Source organism: Fundulus heteroclitus, chromosome 12, assembly GCF_011125445.2.
Source record: "Fundulus heteroclitus isolate FHET01 chromosome 12, MU-UCD_Fhet_4.1, whole genome shotgun sequence".
In the NCBI taxonomy this organism is placed as follows: Eukaryota; Metazoa; Chordata; class Actinopteri; order Cyprinodontiformes; family Fundulidae; genus Fundulus; species Fundulus heteroclitus.
This window is the reverse complement of record NC_046372.1, coordinates 23,071,977-23,092,672: the sequence shown is the minus strand read 5'-3', so window position 1 is coordinate 23,092,672 and position 20,696 is coordinate 23,071,977. Positions and strand designations below refer to the sequence as shown.

Sequence of the window (20,696 nt, the reverse complement as noted above, 5' to 3'; positions counted from 1 at the left end):
CTCTTTTACATTTCTGTATGCATTTCTGCCTCATTATGCAAATGAGGAGGGGCTGTGTCTTAAGGGCTCAACTTCTTCCCATTGGTTGGTTAGCATTTTACTGCATCGGTCAATCTACATGGCTTTTCCCCGCACTAAAGAATTGTTTAGTAATGTCAAACTCAGCAGGCAGACGTTCAGTGTCCGACCTCTTACGGGAAGCTGCTAATAGACTGGAAGAATTAGAACGCTGTACATTTGGGATCTGAAATGTTTTTCGGTGGTTTCAGATTCGGCTTTCCAGATCAATAACTCATCGGCGGATGATTTATTCTACAAAACAGACACCTCTCCGCAACCACCGCAAGGCAGACGCTGAGCTACAACCGTAGTTTCCTCAAAACGAGTCTTAGTCCGTGGGCCAGAATCTGTGGGACGTCTCCTTAAAAAGTTTCGTATGAACTGTCAGACGGCAACTTTCTTCCACCGGGAAAAGTTGCTACACATAGCAGTGATCTCAAAACACCAATAATCCCACGTTTTCACTTGCACATTAATAAGTTATTGCTGATAAAAAATCTAAACGGTTGCGCTCCGGTCTGAGAGGTCACGTGATTCGATTTTTGCTGCTCAGCCAATCAGATCGCTGTATTGTCAGCCGAGTGCGTTCAATGTGTAAGGTGTTTTAAACATTTGTTTCCAGGCGAAGAAAGCCCAATGATAGTATTTTCTGGCGCCAGTTGGAAAAGATCTTGATGGCAAGGGAAAAGAAATAGCCCAGACCATCCATCATCCATTTTCTAACACGCTTATCCCTGCTGGGTTCGGATCGGTGCCGATCTTCAGCTGTCAATGGGCGAGAGGCGGGGTATAAACTGGACAGGTCGGCAGTCCATCACAGGGCAGAAATAGTCCAGACTTTTGCTCATTTTGCTGTGATATCACCAAGACCTGCTGCGCTAGGATAGCACAGCCAAATGACTTATCCCCGGCAGAATTTGTATCCCCTGCATCGGGAGAGTGTTTGAAATCAATAAAAGTTTTAACCTTCAGCTTTGTGAAGTCTAAATATTTTTAAACATCACATTCTAATAAAATGAAATTGATTTTTTAAACTCCTAATACATTGTTCTGTTTTTAAAATCGACATATCTCGTTTTCTTACTATAGTTAATATCTCTATATGGTTCTTGGTTGAATTAAAATCTTATTAAATCTGATAGTTTTGGCTGTACCTTTATTCAGTGTTTATTTGATCACACGTGAAATACGCTTTATATGATATATTCATGCGGGTCTAGCTACCAAAAAAGAAAAAGAAACAAGACAAACAAGTAGACAGCTGTGATGAACTCATGAAGGTGGATTTTTGGTTTAAGCAGACAGACATGCGACAATCTAATAACAAAGCTAATATTTTTGTGACACATGTGGAAATGACCACAGAGCCGTTTACTTTCTCATAACGTGTTATATTGAGTGATCAATGGAGTTTTAACCGACATAGCAATCCCTTACGATCGTACTAACAAGTGTTACATTTTCAGTTTTAACCCATTAACTGAACGACAATGTAACGACACCATTGCTATATTTCGTTAAGAAAAGTAAAACATCTTCATTTCCACGCCGGTTGGAGATGAGGCGGAGTTGACTGGGTTTATTCTTCCAGCTGAATGCACTCCCAAAGCAGGGGATCCAAATTCTGCCGGGGATAAGTCATTTGGCTGTGCTATCCTAGTGCAGCAGGTCTTGGTGATATCACAGCAAAATGAGCAAAAGTCTGGACTATTTCTGCCCTGTGATGGACTGCCGACCTGTCCAGTTTATACCCCGCCTCTCGCCCATTGACAGCTGAAGATCGGCACCGATCCGAACCCAGCAGGGATAAGCGTGTTAGAAAATGGATGATGGATGGTCTGGGCTATTTCTTTTCCCTTGCCATCAAGATCTTTGCCAACTGGCGCCAGAAAATACTATTATTGGGCTTTTTTCGCCTGGAAACAAATGTTTAAAACACCTTACACATTGAACGCACTCGGCTGACAATACAGCGATCTGATTGGCTGAGCAGCAAAAATCGAATCACGTGACCTCTCAGACCGGAGCGCAACCGTTTAGATTTTTTATCAGCAATAACTTATTAATGTGCAAGTGAAAACGTGGGATTATTGGTGTTTTGAGATCACTGCTATGTGTAGCAACTTTTCCCGGTGGAAGAAAGTTGCCGTCTGACAGTTCATACGAAACTTTTTAAGGAGACGTCCCACAGATTCTGGCCCACGGACTAAGACTCGTTTTGAGGAAACTACGGTTGTAGCTCAGCGTCTGCCTTGCGGTGGTTGCGGAGAGGTGTCTGTTTTGTAGAATAAATCATCCGCCGATGAGTTATTGATCTGGAAAGCCGAATCTGAAACCACCGAAAAACATTTCAGATCCCAAATGTACAGCGTTCTAATTCTTCCAGTCTATTAGCAGCTTCCCGTAAGAGGTCGGACACTGAACGTCTGCCTGCTGAGTTTGAAACTACTAAACAATTCTTTAGTGCGGGGAAAAGCCATGTAGATTGACCGATGCAGTAAAATGCTAACCAACCAATGAGAAGAAGTTGAGCCCTTAAGACACAGCCCCTCCTCATTTGCATAATGAGGCAGAAATGCATACAGAAATGTAAAAAGGACAGACAGAAATGTAAAAACGAGAAACAGAAATGTAAAAAGGACAGACAGAAATGTAAAAACGAGAAACAGAAATGTAAAAAGGACAGACAGAAATGTAAAAAGGACAGGCAGAAATAAATAGCATCAGAGAAATAAATAGGGCAAAAAAATACAAAGAAAGAATAAAACAGACAAAAATATTATAACATGCACATAAATAAATACTTAAAAAAATAAGTAATTAATAAATAAAGTGGCTAATTAAAGGAGATATACACATTTTGTCTTACTGTATAATTTATTTTCTACCTACATTTATCTGTTTATTATATTTTTGGTGGCACATAATTGTATGCATATTTATTTATTGAACATTTATTTATTTCTGTATTTATTTTTAATTATGGAAGACTTGGTCCTCCATACACACCGGAATCAAGAGGCTGAATAATCTCCTCAGTATGCAGCATATTTCTCCAGAGTCCTGCTGATGACCTGATTACTCAACTCGGGTGTGTTGTACCAGGGATACATATAAAAGTTGCAGTACACCTGGAGTCTGCCACCCCTGCAGGATGATGCCCACTAACGTAGAATCAACAAGGTTCATGCAGATGTTTGTCACTTCTTCACTGATGCAGCTGAGAACTCCTCCCAGTTTTCTCAGTAATGCTTTTACAGCTGCTGCAATTTATGCACTTATGGCCTTTTGTATAATTTTTTTATTTTTAAAGTTAAAGTTTACAGAGCCACTTTTTATTCCCTCACTTTAAGCATCCGAGTATTATGCTTCGTGTTGCTTTGTTGCAGCTGCTTGAATTTAATTTATAGATCTGGGGCCTTTTGTGATAAATTATTTATTCCGAACAAAGAGTAAAAAAAAAGCAACTGGACTTTATTCTGAACTTTGAAGACGTTTCGCTTCCTATCCAGGAAGCTTTCTCAATTCAAAAATGTCTGGAGTAATGTGGAGTTGCAAGCTTTATAGTATATCTTTATATTGGAGAAACCAAACAACCTCTCCACAGACGCATGGCTCAACACAGGAGAGCTACCTCCTCAGGTCAAGACTCTGCTGTCCACCTACACCTTAAGGAAAAAGGACATTCTTTTGAGGACCAACATGTTCGCATTTTGAATAAAGAAGACAGACGGTTTGAAAGGGGTGTGAAGGAAGCCATCTACGTTAAGAGAAAAAACAACGTTAAACAGAGGAGGAGGCCTTAGGTTCCAACTCTCAAAAACTTATAATACAGCTATAGAGTTAATTCCAGCCAATCATCACCTCAATCCTCACCCTCATACGGCTGATAAAAACATTGTTCCTGCAAGCCAGGCCAATAACGGCCTTAACGACTCCCCATTGCAGAGGAATGGACCAGTTTCGGTTCAATCTGCAGGCATACAATGACTTTAACAACTCCCCATTACTAAGGGGTGGACCTGTTTCTGTTTCTGGCCTTTGTTGGGCAGTACTATAAAGCTTGATACTCCACATTACTCCAGATTTTTTGAATTGAGAAAACTTCCTGGATAGGAAGCGAAACGTCTTCAAACTTCAGAATAAAGTCCAGTTGTTTTGTTTTTTACTTTTTGTTCGGAATAAACAATTTATCACAAAAGGCCCCAGATATATAAATTAAATTGGAATGACCATGACTGAGAATCTTCACCAGGATAAATTATTTACTTAAAGGTTTTAAAGTTTACAGCGTCACTTAACCTGCTTTGATTCCACTTCAGTGGAACTGTGAAATTATTAGTGCAACATGTTTTTCTTCTTTTCAGACTCGGTAAGAGGACATTTTTAATACATTTATTATTTTTGCATTTAGCACTTTTATACTTGTTGCTGTTCAGGTATCGACCTGTTCTCGGCCTCCCCTGGTTCTTTTATCTGATAGTGCGGTGTTTGAATTGCAGACTTCTGTAGTAATAAAAAGACTCTTCAAACCATAACTATATTTTACCATATTTAATCTAAAAGGCAGAGGAATGGTTTACAGACACATCAGCGCTGATGGGCTCTTGATCTAACATGACGCAATGGCAATGAATGTGGCAAGAGCCCCGACTGATCATTTCTTAAGCATTATAAAGAAATCTAGGTACATGCCCATGCAAGGGCTGTACGCTTCCTAACATGTAGTCAGTAAAATAATGCGTCACCGCCTCTGTGCAGCTTCGTCCACCCAAAAATTCAGTGGAACTACACATGAAAGTGCAGTTTCATTTATGCCTGCTAGCTGACCAGTTAGATTGATTTAAGCTGCAGGAGCAGCGCTGTCACCCCCTGGCAGCTCTTTCTTTCTTCTACGTCTAAACTGGTCAGGGTTTGTTCTTTTGACTTGTGTGTGCCCAAGATGTAAAGAAGGTTTCCAGTCAGGACAGCAGTCCAGACATTAAGAGGCTGGCTCCTCTGAAAAGGGTAGAACTACATGAATAGACATGTAGCTGTGCCACTTGTGCAAAGTTCTTATTTAAATAGGATTTTATTTCACCCTAACTGTGTGGAAATATAAGTGAAGGTGATGTTTGTTGGTCTTACAGCTGCTAATGTAACTGATGCCTATTACTAGCTCATCCACCTGTGATCCATTGTGTTTTATTTTTGTTAATGCATTTCTTTTCTATTACCTTTATGCTTTAATCTGATTGACAATTTAATTCAATTAAATTTTATTTATATAACGCCAATTCATGATACATGTCATCTCAAGGCACCTTAAGGTTTCTCTTTATGCCTTAAGAGGCATTTCACGGCTGTGCATTGAACATGCCTAGGGATAGAGATCAGGAACGCAAACGTTGTGCATACTCCTAGATGAGACTTTGCATCCTCACAGCTGCAGAGATGCCTGGACTGACAGGGCAGCCATGGACGCTTCACGGCACTCACACTTGGACCATAGTTGTATAACAGACATGATAACATTTTACAGACAGGTTAGAGGGTTGAATGCTGACAAAGCTCGGTGCGAGGAGTTCATAACCAGCAGCCAAAAGGCAGAAGAAACTGATGGGCTGTTGGTGCTTGTGACTAGCTTGTCAACAGTCTAGAGGCACACTGTACGGCGGTGGCAGAGTCAAAATGAGCAGCGTAGCTTAGTAAAATCAGTATAAAAAAATCAATCGTGTGTATCTTAACCTTATGTGTTAAGTGATGCCAGGAAATAACTGTACTACAGTTCCTCATGAGGGAGGAAGTAATGAAATGGTTGTGGGAAACTTTGCTTAGACAAGGAAGATTTGGGAGTTTTTAGTTTTGATTACTTGATTCAAAACAATATGAAGGATATAAAATGTGCAGAAACTATTGTAAGCCTCTTCAAGGATGTATCACAGTTGTTAACTTTTTAAGTTCCCATCACTATTTCTGCACATCACACATCTGAAAAGAGGAACATTACTTTACTTCCTTGCAGCAAGATTTTTATCTTGAGGTTTCAAAGAAATTTACGTTGACAACATGTTTGAGCTGAACATGTGCAAAGCCACAGCTGGCCAATGAAACGATCGTAGGCCAGAATTTTATGGTTCAAAATATTCAGCAATTTCTGTGTAACATTTTCCTGATTGCTGCCTTATTGTTATAAGAATCAGATATACTTTAATAATCCCAGAGGGAAATTGCTAAATTGCTTTGTTAAGCAAAGAGGCAGACAAAACAACTCAAATACAGCCTGACGGTGCTGAAAAGATTTATTGATAGTAAAACCTTCTGCAGGAAGGAACCTGGTGCTGAGAGCTGGCTGCTGGCAGCAGGCAGATGATGAGCTGCCAGTGACTGAGTACAAGTCACAGATTTCCAAGTACAAATCTATACCCCCTGATGAAGCTGTTTTATACTCCTTACCAGTTCGTGGTGGTAAACCACCTGAACATTTTTCACCGACCTCCATTAAACAAGCAGAAGGTGCCTAGAGGGTGACGCAGGAGTGGATTTTCACTTTCCATTTGTGTCCTGTCCCAATCCCGGGCCAGAGTAAATAATAAATTCCTGTCCCATCCCACTCCTCGTAAAATCACTCCCACTCTTGTTTATTAAGTTTTCTGGCAATACATTGAACCTGAATTTCTATGAATGTTCAGTTAAGTTCCTGTTTTTAGCTGCAATAAAGGCAAGTTAAAGTAAAAGGAATAATAATAAATAGTAAAAGTAACAAACAAGGAAACAGACCATGCCTATCTTGGTTGAATAAACAAAATGTACAATGTTGCCTTTTACTAATTTATTAATTGTTTCCTATGAACAATGAAGTTACTTCATTGTTCATAGTGCATAAAGGAATTACTTTCATAATTTAGATAACTTACCACAATTGTTCAAAAACTCAGTTTTGTAAAAGAAAAAGTTGAATGTGATACAAGCATATTAGTATTTGTCCATTTGCAAGAAAATATCCACAAACTAATTAGGATTTACTATCAGAACCAATATATTTATTAAACATTAAACACATTCTTGGTTCATGAGTCCAGGAAACACGTTTTACAAGCAGAATGCTGAATGTTAACACCGTGAAACTCAACTCTCGTCAAGTTTAATGTCTGAACGGTCAATTGTGGTTTTAAGATTAGCATCTTAAGCTTTAACCAACCAGTCATGTGTTATGATGATAATATATGATTGGTTGTAATACGAGAACTTAAGGAACTGAGGAGTTTTGTCTTTATTTGGGCCTGTTTGGAACAACTTAATCACTGATTGGTCCAATAGAAAGTCCTCCCTCTGCTGTGTAAGCCTTAGGCAACATAAAAGGTGAGAAGAAACAAACTGATTTAGCCAAATTCCTGGCAGTTTACGCAACTTTTTTCCTCTCATTTTATTTCATCTGATGAAAAGACCCGCCTCCTGATTCAGGTAACAAGTGTGTTTTTTTTCTTTACTAAACAAACGTTTAAGTATAACATTATGATTTATTTATTATGAGCAGTTTACATGGGGGGGGGGGGGGGTCAGGGTTAGAGGCTGAGAACAACTCAGTGGGGGTGTTAGGACATTGAATAAAAGCCACTAACCTTATTAGAATCCGGGAGGATGCACTGCTTCTGAAGGTGTGATCCAGAGGCTCCATCTGGGTGATACGGATCACTGACTGACTGATCCACTTCACGTAATCAGCTTGCAGGGCAGAGCTAGAAGGGGAATCCAATGTCCTGTCTTGGGTCATACACGGGATCAGAAGACTTGGCTGCGGTTTCCAACAGGGCTGAGGCAAGAGACGAATCCAGGCTAGAGAATCGGTAACAGGAGGCACAATCCAGGTAGAGCTATCCAGACAGGAGGAGAGGCAGGCTTGGTCAACAGGCAAGACAGGAGGTCAGTGTCCAGAATACACAGGGCAACTGGAGAATCCAACAGAAACAAGACAGTTTGAAATTAGGCAGGCAATGTAGGGAAACTGGATGGTTTACTCACACAGTAGCTTTCAAGAATCTGGAAGTTACACAGTGAGAGAGGCTGAAATATGCAACGCTCATCCGATGGTGCAGCGACTCCGCTTAACTGGATCCGCCGCAGGTGTAACTGCTCAGCCCGTGATTACAGGAACAGGAGCAAGAAATTATGTCACAGAACATACAAAATACAACTTTAATGCTTTTTACAACCAGAAACTTGAGTTAATACGTTTAATGAAAAGAATCACTCAAATAGAACCTACCTGATAACATGAAGTAGGCTGAAAGATCACTCCATGGTCTAAATGAACACTGGTTGACTTGTTTTTTTGCTTTGCATATTAAGATGGTAGTAATAAAGATTGAGCTTTTTGGTTTGTTACAGCTGCTGTTGTTGCTGCTGCAGACTCCAACCTCAGACAGTCTGTGAAGAAGGTCTCTGCAAACAAAAATGGTAAAATAAAAGTCACTATTATTGACTTTATAGCTCAGCTTTGGTTGGAGAATTTCTCTGTGAACCAAACCTAGATTACTCAGCCTGCAGGTGGCGATCAGTCAATCATTGCATCAATTAATTCTCCATCCTACACATTTCATGTACTTAAACCAACAATATACATTCAATGCAAATATAATTCCCAGGTTAGCATAATAAAGCTTAAGGCAGACATAAAATAGGAGACTCTTTTTTAGATCAGTTCAACTGAGATAATTAATGAGCGATTAAATGTATAGAAAGATAATTTAGGTGTGCAGCATTTTAAAAGACTTTTCTGTGGTGTGAAAACAGTGTAAATCGGACTTCAAGTCTTTTTTTTTTTAATTCAGAACAATTCTTTAAAATCTATAGCTTTAGTCTTTGCTTGTCATTCCCCACTATGCAGAACTTCATAAACTGAAATCTTGGACAGGAAAATCAGGAAAATATGTTTTCAGAGCTTCTCTTTCAGAAATGATCAGTTTCAAAATCTTCATGTTTGACTCCCAGCTGCCAGTGTTGTTGCTGCTGCTTCTGTCTGCTGCCAGCCTTCAGGACCATATGGAGAACCGCCCTCTGGATGGAAATGGTAGGAACCATTTTAAGTTAAAAGATGCATTTGATCGCACCACAAAATAGGTTACAATGTGCAACAGTGACAGAGATGACCTGTGTTAAGATGACATGATGCAACACAGGTGCTTCTGTTTCTGCTCGATTGAATTTTGGCTTGAAAATATCGACAGATTTTGTCTCTTGGGAAAAGGGATGATGATTGTGGAGACTTAGGTGCCATTCAATTACCTCTTTTAGGTAAGGACTCTTTAGCCAAAGTGGAAGAGCGTCAGCGGATAAATCCTGTCCGAATAATGCAGTCACTAAGAAGGAGGTACGAAAAGGAATCTGTATGCTTCCTCTCACCGCCAGTTTAGTCTAGGAACCATCCTGGCACTATAATTCAATTCAATTCAATTTTATTTATATAGCGCCAAATCATGAAACATGTCATCTCAAGGCACTTTACAAAGTCAAGTTCAATCATATTATACAGATTGGGTCAGATTATACAGATTGGTCAAAAATGTCCTATATAAGGAAACCAGTTGATTGCATCAAAGTTCCGACAAGCAGCATTCACTCCTGGGGAACCGTAGAGCCACAGGAAGAGTCATCTGCATTGTACATGGCTTTGCTGCAATCCCTCATACTGAGCAAGCATGAAGCGACAGTGGGAAGAAAAACCACCCATTAGCGGGAAGGAAAAACCTCCGGCAGAACCGGGCTCAGTATGAACGGTCATCTGCCTCGACCGACTGGGGTTACAGAAGACAGAGCAGAGACACAACAAGAGAAACAAAAAAGCACAGAAGCACACATTGATCTAGTAATCTGTTCTACATTAGATGGTAGTAGCGGGTGAGCCGTCTTCTCTGGATGATGTCATAGTTAACAGAACGCCAGACCAGGTGTACCTGCTATGAAGAGAAAAGAGAGAGAACAGAAAGTTAAAGCAGAAATGACAACACATAATGCATAATTGAAGAACAGTAGAACTCAATAGAGTGAGAAAATTAGATCCTGATATACTCCAGTAGCCTAAGCCTATAGCAGTAAAACTATAAAGGTAGCTGAGAGTAACATGAGCCACTAGTTATAATTTTTGTCAAAAAGAAAAGTTTTAAGCCTAGTCTTAAAAGTAGACAGGGTGTCTGCCTCACGGACCAAAACTGGGAGTTGGTTCCACAGGAGAGGAGCCTGATAGCTAAAGGATCTGCCTCCCATTCTACTTTTAGAGACTCTAGGAACCACCAGCAGACCTGCAGTCTGAGAGCGAAGTGCTCTGTTAGGAACATACGGGGTAATCAGAGCTCTGATATATGATGGAGTTTGATTATTAAGGGCTTTACACGTTAGAAGAAGAATTTTAAATTCTATTCTTGATTTAACAGGAAGCCAATGAAGGGAAGCTAAAATTGGAGAAATATGATCCCTCTTGTTGATTTTCATCAGAACTCTTGCTGCAGCATTTTGGATCAGCTGAAGGCTTTGAACTGCATTTTGTGGACTTCCTGATAGTAAAGAATTACAATAGTCCAGCCTTGAAGTAACAAATGCATGGACCAGTTTTTCAGCATCACTCCTGGACAGAATGTTTCTAATTTTGGCGATATTCCGGAGGTGAAAAAAGGAAACTCTGGAAACCTGTTTAATATGGGATTTAAATGACATGTCTTGGTCAAAAATAACACCAAGATTTTTTACTTTATTACCAGAGGCCAGGTTAATGCCACCCAGATTAAGTGATTGGTTAAGAAGTTTATTTTTTGAGGACTCTGGCCAAAAGATTACAACTTCGGTCTTGTCAGAATTTAGATGCAGGAAATTTAAAGTCATCCAGCTTTTGATGTCATCAAGACATGACTGCAGTCGAAGAAATTGATTGGATTCATCAGGATTTATGGATAAATATAGCTGAGTATCATCAGCATAACAGTGGAAATTAATCCCATGCTGTCTGATAATTTTGCCTATCGGAAGCATATATATAGTAAAGAGAATTGGTCCAAGGACTGAACCCTGTGGTACTCCACAGGTGACCCTAGAGTTTGAGGAAGATTTATTATTAACATGAACAAATTGGAATCTGTCTGACAGATAAGATTTAAACCAGCCTAATGCTTTCCCCTTAATCCCTACAGTATGTTCAAGTCTTTGTAGGAGAATATTGTGATCAACTGTATCAAACGCAGCACTGAGATCTAACAGGACAAGTATAGACACAAGTCCATTATCTGAGGCCATGAGAATATCATTAGTGACCTTCACCAGAGCTGTTTCAGTGCTATGATGAGCTCTGAAGCCTGACTGAAACTCCTCAAGTAGGTCATTACTTTGTAAATGTTCACAAAGTTGATTAGCAACTACTTTCTCAAGAATTTTAGATAAGAAAAGAAGATTAGATATAGGTATGTAGTTTACTAACTCATCCTGATCAAGAGAAGGTTTCTTAAGTAAAGGTTTAATAACAGCTACCTTCAAAACCTGTGGTACATATCCATTTACTAAGGATAGATTAATCATGTCTAAAATAGTGCCACTGATCAAAGGGAATATGTCCTTAAACAACTTGGTTGGGATTGGGTCTAACATACAGGTAGAAGGTTTAGATGAAGCTAAAATTTTAGATAGCTCAGAAAGCTCTACTGCTTCTAAACAGTTCAAACACTGCGCAGATTCTAAAGATTCCTCCAATGCTGCCTCACTTACTGAGGACGAGGTAATCATGTTTGGGAGGATGCCAATTATTTTATTTTTAATGGCATCAATTTTATTTATGAAGAATCCCATAAAATCATTACTACTAAGAGCTAAGGGAATGGATGGATCAACAGAGCTGTGGCTCTGGGTAAGTTTGGCAACTGTACTAAAGAGAAATCTAGGATTATATTTATTCTCTTCAATTAATGATGAAAAATATGCTGCTCTAACTCTGCGGAGGGTCTTGTTATACAACAATAGTCTGTCCCTCCAGATTAAGTAGGATTCCTCTTGGTGTGTAGAGCGCCATTTTCTCTCCAATTTCCTAACATTGTGCTTCAAGGAACGCAGCTCTGAATTAAACCAAGGAGCCAGCTTCCTGTGAATAATCACCTTCTTTTTCAAGGGAGCTACATTGTCTAATGCAGAACGCAATGAGGAAGTCAGATTGTTAGCAAAGGTATCGATTTGTGAATGGGAAGAAACAGCAATGCTGCCATCTACAGGGCATTTCTGCAATACTGAGGATATTAAAAAGGGGACAGACTCTTTAAGTTTTGATACAGCATTATCCGATAAAAATCTACTATAATGGAACCCTCTTTTGGGGGTGGAGAACTCAGTTAGATTAAACTCAAATGTTATTAAAAAATGATCAGACAGGACAGGGTTGTGAGAGAATACTGTTAATTCTTCACAATCAATGCCATATGTCAGAACAAGGTCTAAAGTATGGAGCCGAGAGTGCGTCGGTTCATGCACATTTTGAGCAAAACCAATTGAATCTAGGATAGTTTTAAAGGCTACACTAAGGTTATCACATTAAGCGGTCATAGGTCACCGGGTGACGTCATACCAGACGTGGGAGAGGGCCGGAAGTGAGCAGCGCACCTGTCACTTTGGAATGTGGGCAGGGTTTCGTAATTTGATGAATGGGGTCGTAATGTTTCTCTGACATGTCTTGGTCAAAAATAACACCAAGGTTTTTTTTTTTTTTACCAGAGGCCAATTTAATTCCATCCAGATTGAGTGATTAATACATTATATTCATTCCAAAAAAGTAAAAAACAAAGCAACTGGACTTGTTTTCTGTAGTTGAAGACGTTTCGCTTCCTCTCCAGGAAGCTTTCTCAATTCAAAAAGTCTGGAGTAATGTGGAGTACCAAGCTTTATACTACTGCCAAACAAAGGCCATGTAATGGCTTAGTTAACATGCAAATACAACCGAAACAGGTCCACCCCTTAGTAATGGGCGGTCGTTAAAGTCATTAAACATTAAACATACACAAAAGCTGCGTTTAACCAATGAAATTTGGCAGAGCCAGGACATTAGTCAATCAGAAAGAGAGTAGGGCGGGTCTTTGCAAAGCGGAGATCTGCCAGTCTGAGGTTTATCGGTGTTCAATCATTTTAACTTTAGGAAGAACATCTCAAACTGACCACAGATGCATGAAGGAAAGTAGCGGTGGTCGAATATTTTCTTTGGATTTATGCAAACCAGCAGGTCGGAAAATTCAGCGGATTGAACAGCTGACAACACTTCCCTCGGTAAGTGTGTCTGTTGCTATACTTGCAGTTAATTGATGAGTTATTTCCACCTGTGGCCAGGTCACCTGTCAGTGTTTATTCCCTCGCCTTCAGTAATTTAGCTGATAAACGCAGCGACTAACCAGTGTTGTAATATGTTTACCGGCCTGCTCCTGCATATCTATTAAAGGCCCATCTTACCCCGGTTCCAGATTTGACAATGAGTGAGAAAACATTGATCAAGAGGTAGAACAGTGTAATATGCATATTTAATTAATCAGAAATTAAATATGGAGACAGAGTATACATTTACCAATCAAGATGTTTTCCCCGCGCGGTCGAGAAGTCTGTCTGACTTTAAGTTTTGCCAAGACATGCTTTTAATACAGTGTCTGTCCTCCTCCTCTAAGTGAGGGGTAATCTGTAACCTACCTGTTGTCTCAAACAAAGGGCCTGCTCTTCCCAGTACGGGGTCAGGCCACGATGACCTAACAGCCATAAAACTACACAGAGAGGGGAGGGCAATAAACCGCCCTCTTTTTCTACCCAGCAACAGAGAGGGGAGACACCCCTACTAAGATATATTTTTTAATTCTCAACAGCAGGGATGTCCCCATGATTCGTTGTTATGTTTTATTTAAAACTGAAAGAGCAACGCTCCAGCTCGGCTAATTTAGCATGACGCACTTTTTTTTTTGACAAAAAAGGGTTGGAATGTGAAACGATGTCCCAGTTTGACTGGGTCTGATTCGGAAAAAGTAAAAAAAAAAAAAAGTCATAAATATTATTCAACCTGCGTTTTTCTGCAACAAAGAAGGCAGAGCTGCAGTCAGAGCTGCTGTCAGTCAATAAGCAGCAGCTTCCACCTCATGAGCAGCTGAACCAGGACACTCGTTAAATAAAATGACAAGGATTTTGATGCATACAGATTATTAAGGAAACTAAGTCACTAATGAAAAAAATAAACTGCAGCTACATCATGTACTGGAGAACGGGTTCCAACTGTGTGAGACCAGAGAAAGGCGATTCTCAGAGAGTTTTTGTAGTTATTTGTTATTTTTCCCCGGAGTGGAGCGCGATGTGAAGCGACACTGTAGAAGCGAGTTGCACCAGAAACATCTGAAAAAGCGTCCTGTGGATCTATGGACTCATTTTACTCCAACCCAAAAACACCTGCCAGAAAGACAAGCTAAACCAGCTAAGCTTACCTTAAACCATATTTAACTTAACGCAGAAGTTTAACAACATTTTTCTAATGAAAAATGTTTGTCTTTAAAAGCAAGTTACGCTTTTTTCTGATAAACTTTAAGCAATTTTACTAAACTTTTAAAAATGTAACCTCCCATCCATGTATTTTCTATACCTGCTTTTCCGTACAGGTGTTACGTCATGCCGTATCTGATGGAGAAACACGGCTTGACGTAGCACAGGACCGTGGAGGGGCTGTTGACTCTCCAGCAGTCAATGAGCGAGAGGTGGGGACACAGAGTCCATCCGGGACAGGTCACCCATTACAGAGGAGTGGACCAGTTTCGGCTCAATCTGCTGGCTTAATGTCTTTAACGACCGCCCATTACTAAGGGGTGGACCTGTTTCTGTTGAATTTGCATGTTATCTAAGCCATTGCAAGGCCTTTGTTTGGGCAGGGGTATATAGCTTGGTACTCATCATTACTCCAGACTTTTTGAACTGAGAAAGCTTCCTGGAGAGGAAGCGAAACGTCTTCAACTATGGAAAACAAGTCCAGTTGCTTTGTTTTTCCTTTTTTTGGAATGACCATGACCTGGATGACTGAGAATCTTCACCAGCTTTTTGTTTGTTTTTAAAGAGTATTATTACCTTTTCTGCTCAAAGCGGTTAAAGTGAACTAATACCCACTCCCGAGTCCCGACAGTAGATGGCGCAAGTTTAAAAATAATAGTCTAACCTACTGGATCTAGCCAGCTACCTGAAAGAGCACCTGCTAGCTAACCATTAATAATAAAACTTTTATTCATCAATAAAACTTTTGAAATGATCCCCCCCCCCCCCTCTGTTTTTTTTTTTTTTTTTGCAAATTGCACACTGATTATATGCATATATTATATTTCATGCAAAAGCAGGAAGCTATTTTGGCCCAAATGGCCTCTCATATAAAAAGACGTTTGATTAAATCAACAAAACATTTTTGAGACTGGAGCTGACAGTCATGGCAGAAATTGTATTCAGAACAGGCCCCTGTTTGAAACATCAAATAATTTCTTCAAGAATCGCTCTTTGTCGATAGAAACTGAAAAAATGTGTGGTTCTGTTTAAGGCTTACATTAAAAACATGTTTCTACCTTCTTGTCCTCAGTTTCAGCTTCTTCCCTGGACCCTGATCTGAAGAATGGAGTTGCTAAAATCCAGATGAACTTGTCCGTTTCAACAGTCCGACGTCGTCTGCCTCCTTCCAAGTTCAGACTGAAAAGTCGCCATGATTCCACTCCCTCCTCTTTTGATAGTAAACATTGGGTGAAATGGCGGGGTTATCTCCCCAATGGAGCTGTTTCCATTTATAACGCCTACTCTGAGCGCACTGACTATGTCTGCAAAGTTAGATGCCATTCTGGCTTTTACAACCCCAGCATCGGTCCTTACTGCCACTACCCCTATAAAAAAGCAGAGTATATTTCCTCCTCTTTTCAAGTCCTTGTGAATGAAGGTAATTTGGAGATCTTCGAGTGGAAGGAAGATTCAAAGGGTTCTGTTCCAAAGAATTCAGTCAGAACCTGCTCCAGTGAAGAAATCTATGTAGGGAAGAACAAGTATGGTCTGGGGATGGTGTATCCAAAAGATGGCTGCTTTTACCTTCCCTGGGAAGGTAGTGAGTATTGGTATAAGATGAGCTATGAGGTTCTGACCAACATGATGACTGAAAAAGAAATCATCTCTAATGTCAAGTATAGCACAGACCAAACTAAAATTTTTAAGGAGCCTCCAAAAACCATAAAAACCTCTACTGCTGTCAATAATGCCCTCAGTCCTGTGAAGAAAATGGTGACCTTGACTCAGACAACCACAGATGAGAGACGTTGGGACATCAGCTCCTCCATAAAAATTGGTGTAAAAACATCCATCACCGTGGGTATTCCTGACATTGTACAATCAAGTATAGAAATCAGCGCTGAGAGGACCCATACGTTCTCAGGAGGAAATACCTGGATAGAGGAAGTCTCCCACTCTGTCAGTTTGGAGATAGATGTGCCACCAAAGCACAGCTGCCAGGTCAAAATGGTTGGTTATCGGTACAAAATGGACATTCCTTACTCCGCCCGCCTCCGTCGCACCTATGAGGATGGAGAGACCAGATCTGCTACAATCACTGGAACGTATCATGGAGTCCAAACCGGGGATGTTAGGGCTGAGGTGGAACAATGTAAACCGTTATCTGGTTCCATGCTGTTTCCTGAAATAAGATAAGATATCTGCAATGATAGAGAACTGCTCAAGCATAGTTAGTGCAGGGTTATCCGCGCTTCGATAAAGAGCTTCAGCATCATTTACGCTTTTTTATTCGTACTGTTCATGGATGTAATCAGTAGGGGTGTAAAGGTTCATGAGGTGTGGATTTTCTCTTTTTGAATTAACTCAAATCAGACTAGAGTTACAGATTGAGACTTGACTCAGTTATATATAAAAAAAAAAACATTTTGATTTGAATTTGACTTGAATAGTAATGACTTGTGACCTGAGTTGGACTTGAGGGTCTTCACTTGAAGTCACTTGATGCTCTCTTTAACGTAAAAAAATAGATTGAATAGCTGATCGCAGCTTACCAGCACGTTAAAGCTCGGATCCCCCTCATTAAGTTTTATTACCTGTTTAAAGCACTCTGTGATGTTTATCTTCAGAGGTGTTATATGAATAGAAAAGTTTTACTTCCTTGTTGTTGCTGGTTTGCAGGATTTGATGCCTTCACGAAACAAAGTGAACATTTATAAAAAACATTTTAGATGCTTTGGCACACGTAAACTGACATTTTTGTGTGATTGAGGGAACGCTCATGATGTCTTATTAATGTCTTAAAGTTTAAACCATATAAAGTGATTTAATCAAATATTGGAACATTCATATTTAAAATTTCCTTTGTTATCACGTTGATCATTTTTGAGTTATTTTATTGTTGTTTGGAGTTCTTTATTAATTGAGCCAGGTCAGTTGTATACAGCTAGGTTTTCTTAAATGCTGAAAACATCATTATAAAACCAAATTAATGCAAGAAAATTTTATATTTGATCTTGGAGGCACCTATTACATATGGAATATGAAAAATAATTGTCTTTTGATTAAAACATACTGAACCATGACCTATAGCTGAGCTACGCCCTGAACAATGATTTATTTGGACCATTACACTCCTACTGATCATCTATCAGTTAATAAATAATGATATTATTGTGAGCAGCTACATGATAGACTTCGAACTTTTTATCTATCTATCTATCTATCTCTCTCTCTCTCTCTCTCTCTCTCTCTCTATATATATATATATATATATATATATATATATATATATATATAAAACCATATGACTAAAGGAGTAACACTGAAGTTATTTGTTTATCAATGCATCTTGTAAGCTGTTTCTCACTAATTAAAAATGTCTTCTTTTGCATTAATCAAGCTTGTAAGCAATGAAAATAAAATGGTTTATTCTGCCAGACCAACATGAACTCCTCATTTTGTAAAAGCTGTTGTATAAAATGACAGTTTCAAAAATAAACTTCCTTTGATGTCTCTGGTGAAAAACAACAAGGTATTAGATTTAGAAGTGGACTGATCAGTTTTATTGTGGAATTATTTTATTAGCAGTTTATCACACTACTTTTATCATAGTTTTGAACATGTCAGATTACTTTAGGCTGAATTTATATCATATTTCGGGTAGTAGGATTCTTACTCACCATAGTTCGTTATGGAGGAACACAAACAGGGAGGCAGGCCAGTGATTTAAGAGCCGGTGTCACGGGATCCGTTTTCCTGGTGCTGGTCAGGAGTCTGGCAGCAGCGTTTTGGATCAGCTCCATAGAGCAAATTAAATGTAGGCTTGATAAATGGGGGTGTGGTCGGTGTTGTATTCTTAGATTTGCATAAAGCTTTTGATACAGTTAATCACAGTATTTTATCATCAAAATTTTTGCCATTTTAACTTTTCTCCCAGAGCCCTGGCCTGCATATCTTCCTTATTATTAAATAGGAGACAATATGTAAAAATTTGTGAGGCACTCAAGTAATTCGGTGTGTAAAGGCTGATTTATGTTGGATGCATATACATTCTACGCAGAAATCAGACATGTAGACAAATGGAGCTAAAACAGTGATTGAAATGTTGAAAAGATTTAACATATAACATTCAAGACCTTCAGTTATCTGTAAAATGTTTGCACTATAGCTTGGAATATTCACCCAGTTTCTGTATAATTGAGAAAACTAGAAACTTTCTGAAGAAATATAGCAAGGCGCCTGCCTCGTGGTGCACACCGTACAGTCAAAAATAGTGACAGGAAGTAACACTGCGAATTTCAGGTTCCTACGTTCTTCACAGCCCTCGCAGCAGCCGTCCAAAGGTGGCATGTTAAGTCAATAAAGCATGTCACTGACCTCCTAGGAGCCTCTTGGTAGCAGCGTTGTCATAGAGACTCACTGACAGCTGCAGCCCTGTGTTACTCATCATTATCTTTATCATGTGCGGTACTGAGTGAAATGTGTGATTTTGGTGTCTTTGAAGCATTTCTGCAGCATGTAGCAGAGGCAAAAAGGGATGTATTTTATGATGTGTTTGACACCTCATAAAATAGACATGCTTTATCCGACATGGCCCAGATTTGTTGTGGAGCTTTCTCTCTAAAGGAAGTACAGACTTTCTCAAAGGTAAGTTGGTAGGACCTTCCTAGAGCTACTTCCGGTTAGCAACATGCTAACCGTTAGCTGCTAACATGGTTGTGTTCAGTATCACTGGGTGATGGTACTCTGTTAGTTTGGTCCAAATCCTGTACTGGGAAGTGCCTCAAAAAAGGTGCAAATACTTAATGTCACCAAAAGTCAGCAAAGATCATGGGTCAGATCGGCCTTCTTTAGCAACTCAGCCTCACCAAATCTGGGCCCAGAACTCAACATTTGACCAAAATGGTGTGTAGTGCCCTTTCCCACAGGTGGGTGGTGCTGTATCGGCCCGGGGGGGGGGGGGGGGGGGGGGGGGGGGGGGGTCATGTCTGGGCATCCTGCCAGGTCCTGTTGGAGTCAGAGGTCAGATAGGAAAGCATGTGAAATCCAAAAAGTGACAAAAAAGTCACACATGCCTGATAATCAATGGAACAGGAGAAAGTGACTGTGCGAATTTCAGATTCCTACACTCATCACAGCCACTGCAGTGGGCGTCGAAAGTTGCCATGCAATGTCAATGGCACATGTCCCTGACCTGTAGTAACTTCTGGCCAGCATAGCTCCGTTGTCATGGAAACTCAGTCACACCTCTGCTGCACGCATGCAGAAACTTTGGGTCAGAGTCTGCCTATATAGGAATAGGAATAGAATTGAATACTTTGTCTCGAACAACACTCGATATTTCGTGAACTGTAAATGGTAGAGACATATTTTTTCTGCTTTTATTTCGTAACGGATAGGGGAACAAGACAAGCTATCGGTTTTTGCTGGAAATATTTTATTAAAGGCGCAAAAAATTATGATATAAAGGGGAGTTTTAATGAAAATGCAAAAATCCTCTAAATAGGGTCCGGAAAAAATCGCTGTAGCTGAAAAAGTATAAGAGATATCAAAATAATGATTTCACCGTGAGTATCAGCATGCTTTTGAGGACTATGGTGCTTATTTTTATGTTTGTAAAACAATCGGTGTGGGCACAGCGACGATGTAAGAAAGTGGATGATGTGGAAGTATGCAGGTCCAAAACGTTTTCAGGATTTTGCACATTCGCTACTCCCGAACAAATTGTTCCTGCGCCAAAACCATAACAGCTATCCACAAAATTCATTTTTTGTGATTGCCAGAAGGGTCGGGACATTTATGTGTGAAAGTATCATGCCTGTACATGAAACGGTTTAGGAGTAGCGACGATGCGAAGCCATGTGTTGTTCGGATTTTCAGATGTCATTTTTCACAACAGCTCCATAGGAAATGAATGAGGAGGGTTTTGAGTTTGTTGTGGTCTAAGGGGATTTGTGAAAAATCTATAAATCCTACTCAAATAAGGGTTACATTTCCTGAATCCAGACAAAAATACCTACATTTTTATGTATAATTATTCTATGTAGAGTGAAAATTGAGCGAGTAGGCTGAAGTTGTTCGGAGTTGTGAAATCTTTGAAAACGCCAGAGTGGGCCACTCTGGCAGTTGAAGAATTCCGTCATTGA

At 39.8% G+C, this 20,696-nt stretch overlaps 1 protein-coding gene across 1 annotated transcript; it reads left to right on the top strand.

Moving 5' to 3' along the window:
- Window positions 1-7,416: 7,416 nt before the first annotated feature.
- LOC105922587 (natterin-3) lies at window positions 7,417-16,782 on the top strand. Its single transcript, XM_036144297.1, has 4 exons — window positions 7,417-7,503; window positions 8,428-8,496; window positions 9,031-9,109; window positions 15,647-16,782. The coding sequence occupies exons 2-4, from the start codon at window positions 8,494-8,496 to the stop codon at window positions 16,744-16,746; spliced, it is 1,182 nt and encodes a 393-aa protein (XP_036000190.1). The 5' UTR covers window positions 7,417-7,503; window positions 8,428-8,493; the 3' UTR covers window positions 16,747-16,782.
- Window positions 16,783-20,696: the final 3,914 nt, after the last annotated feature.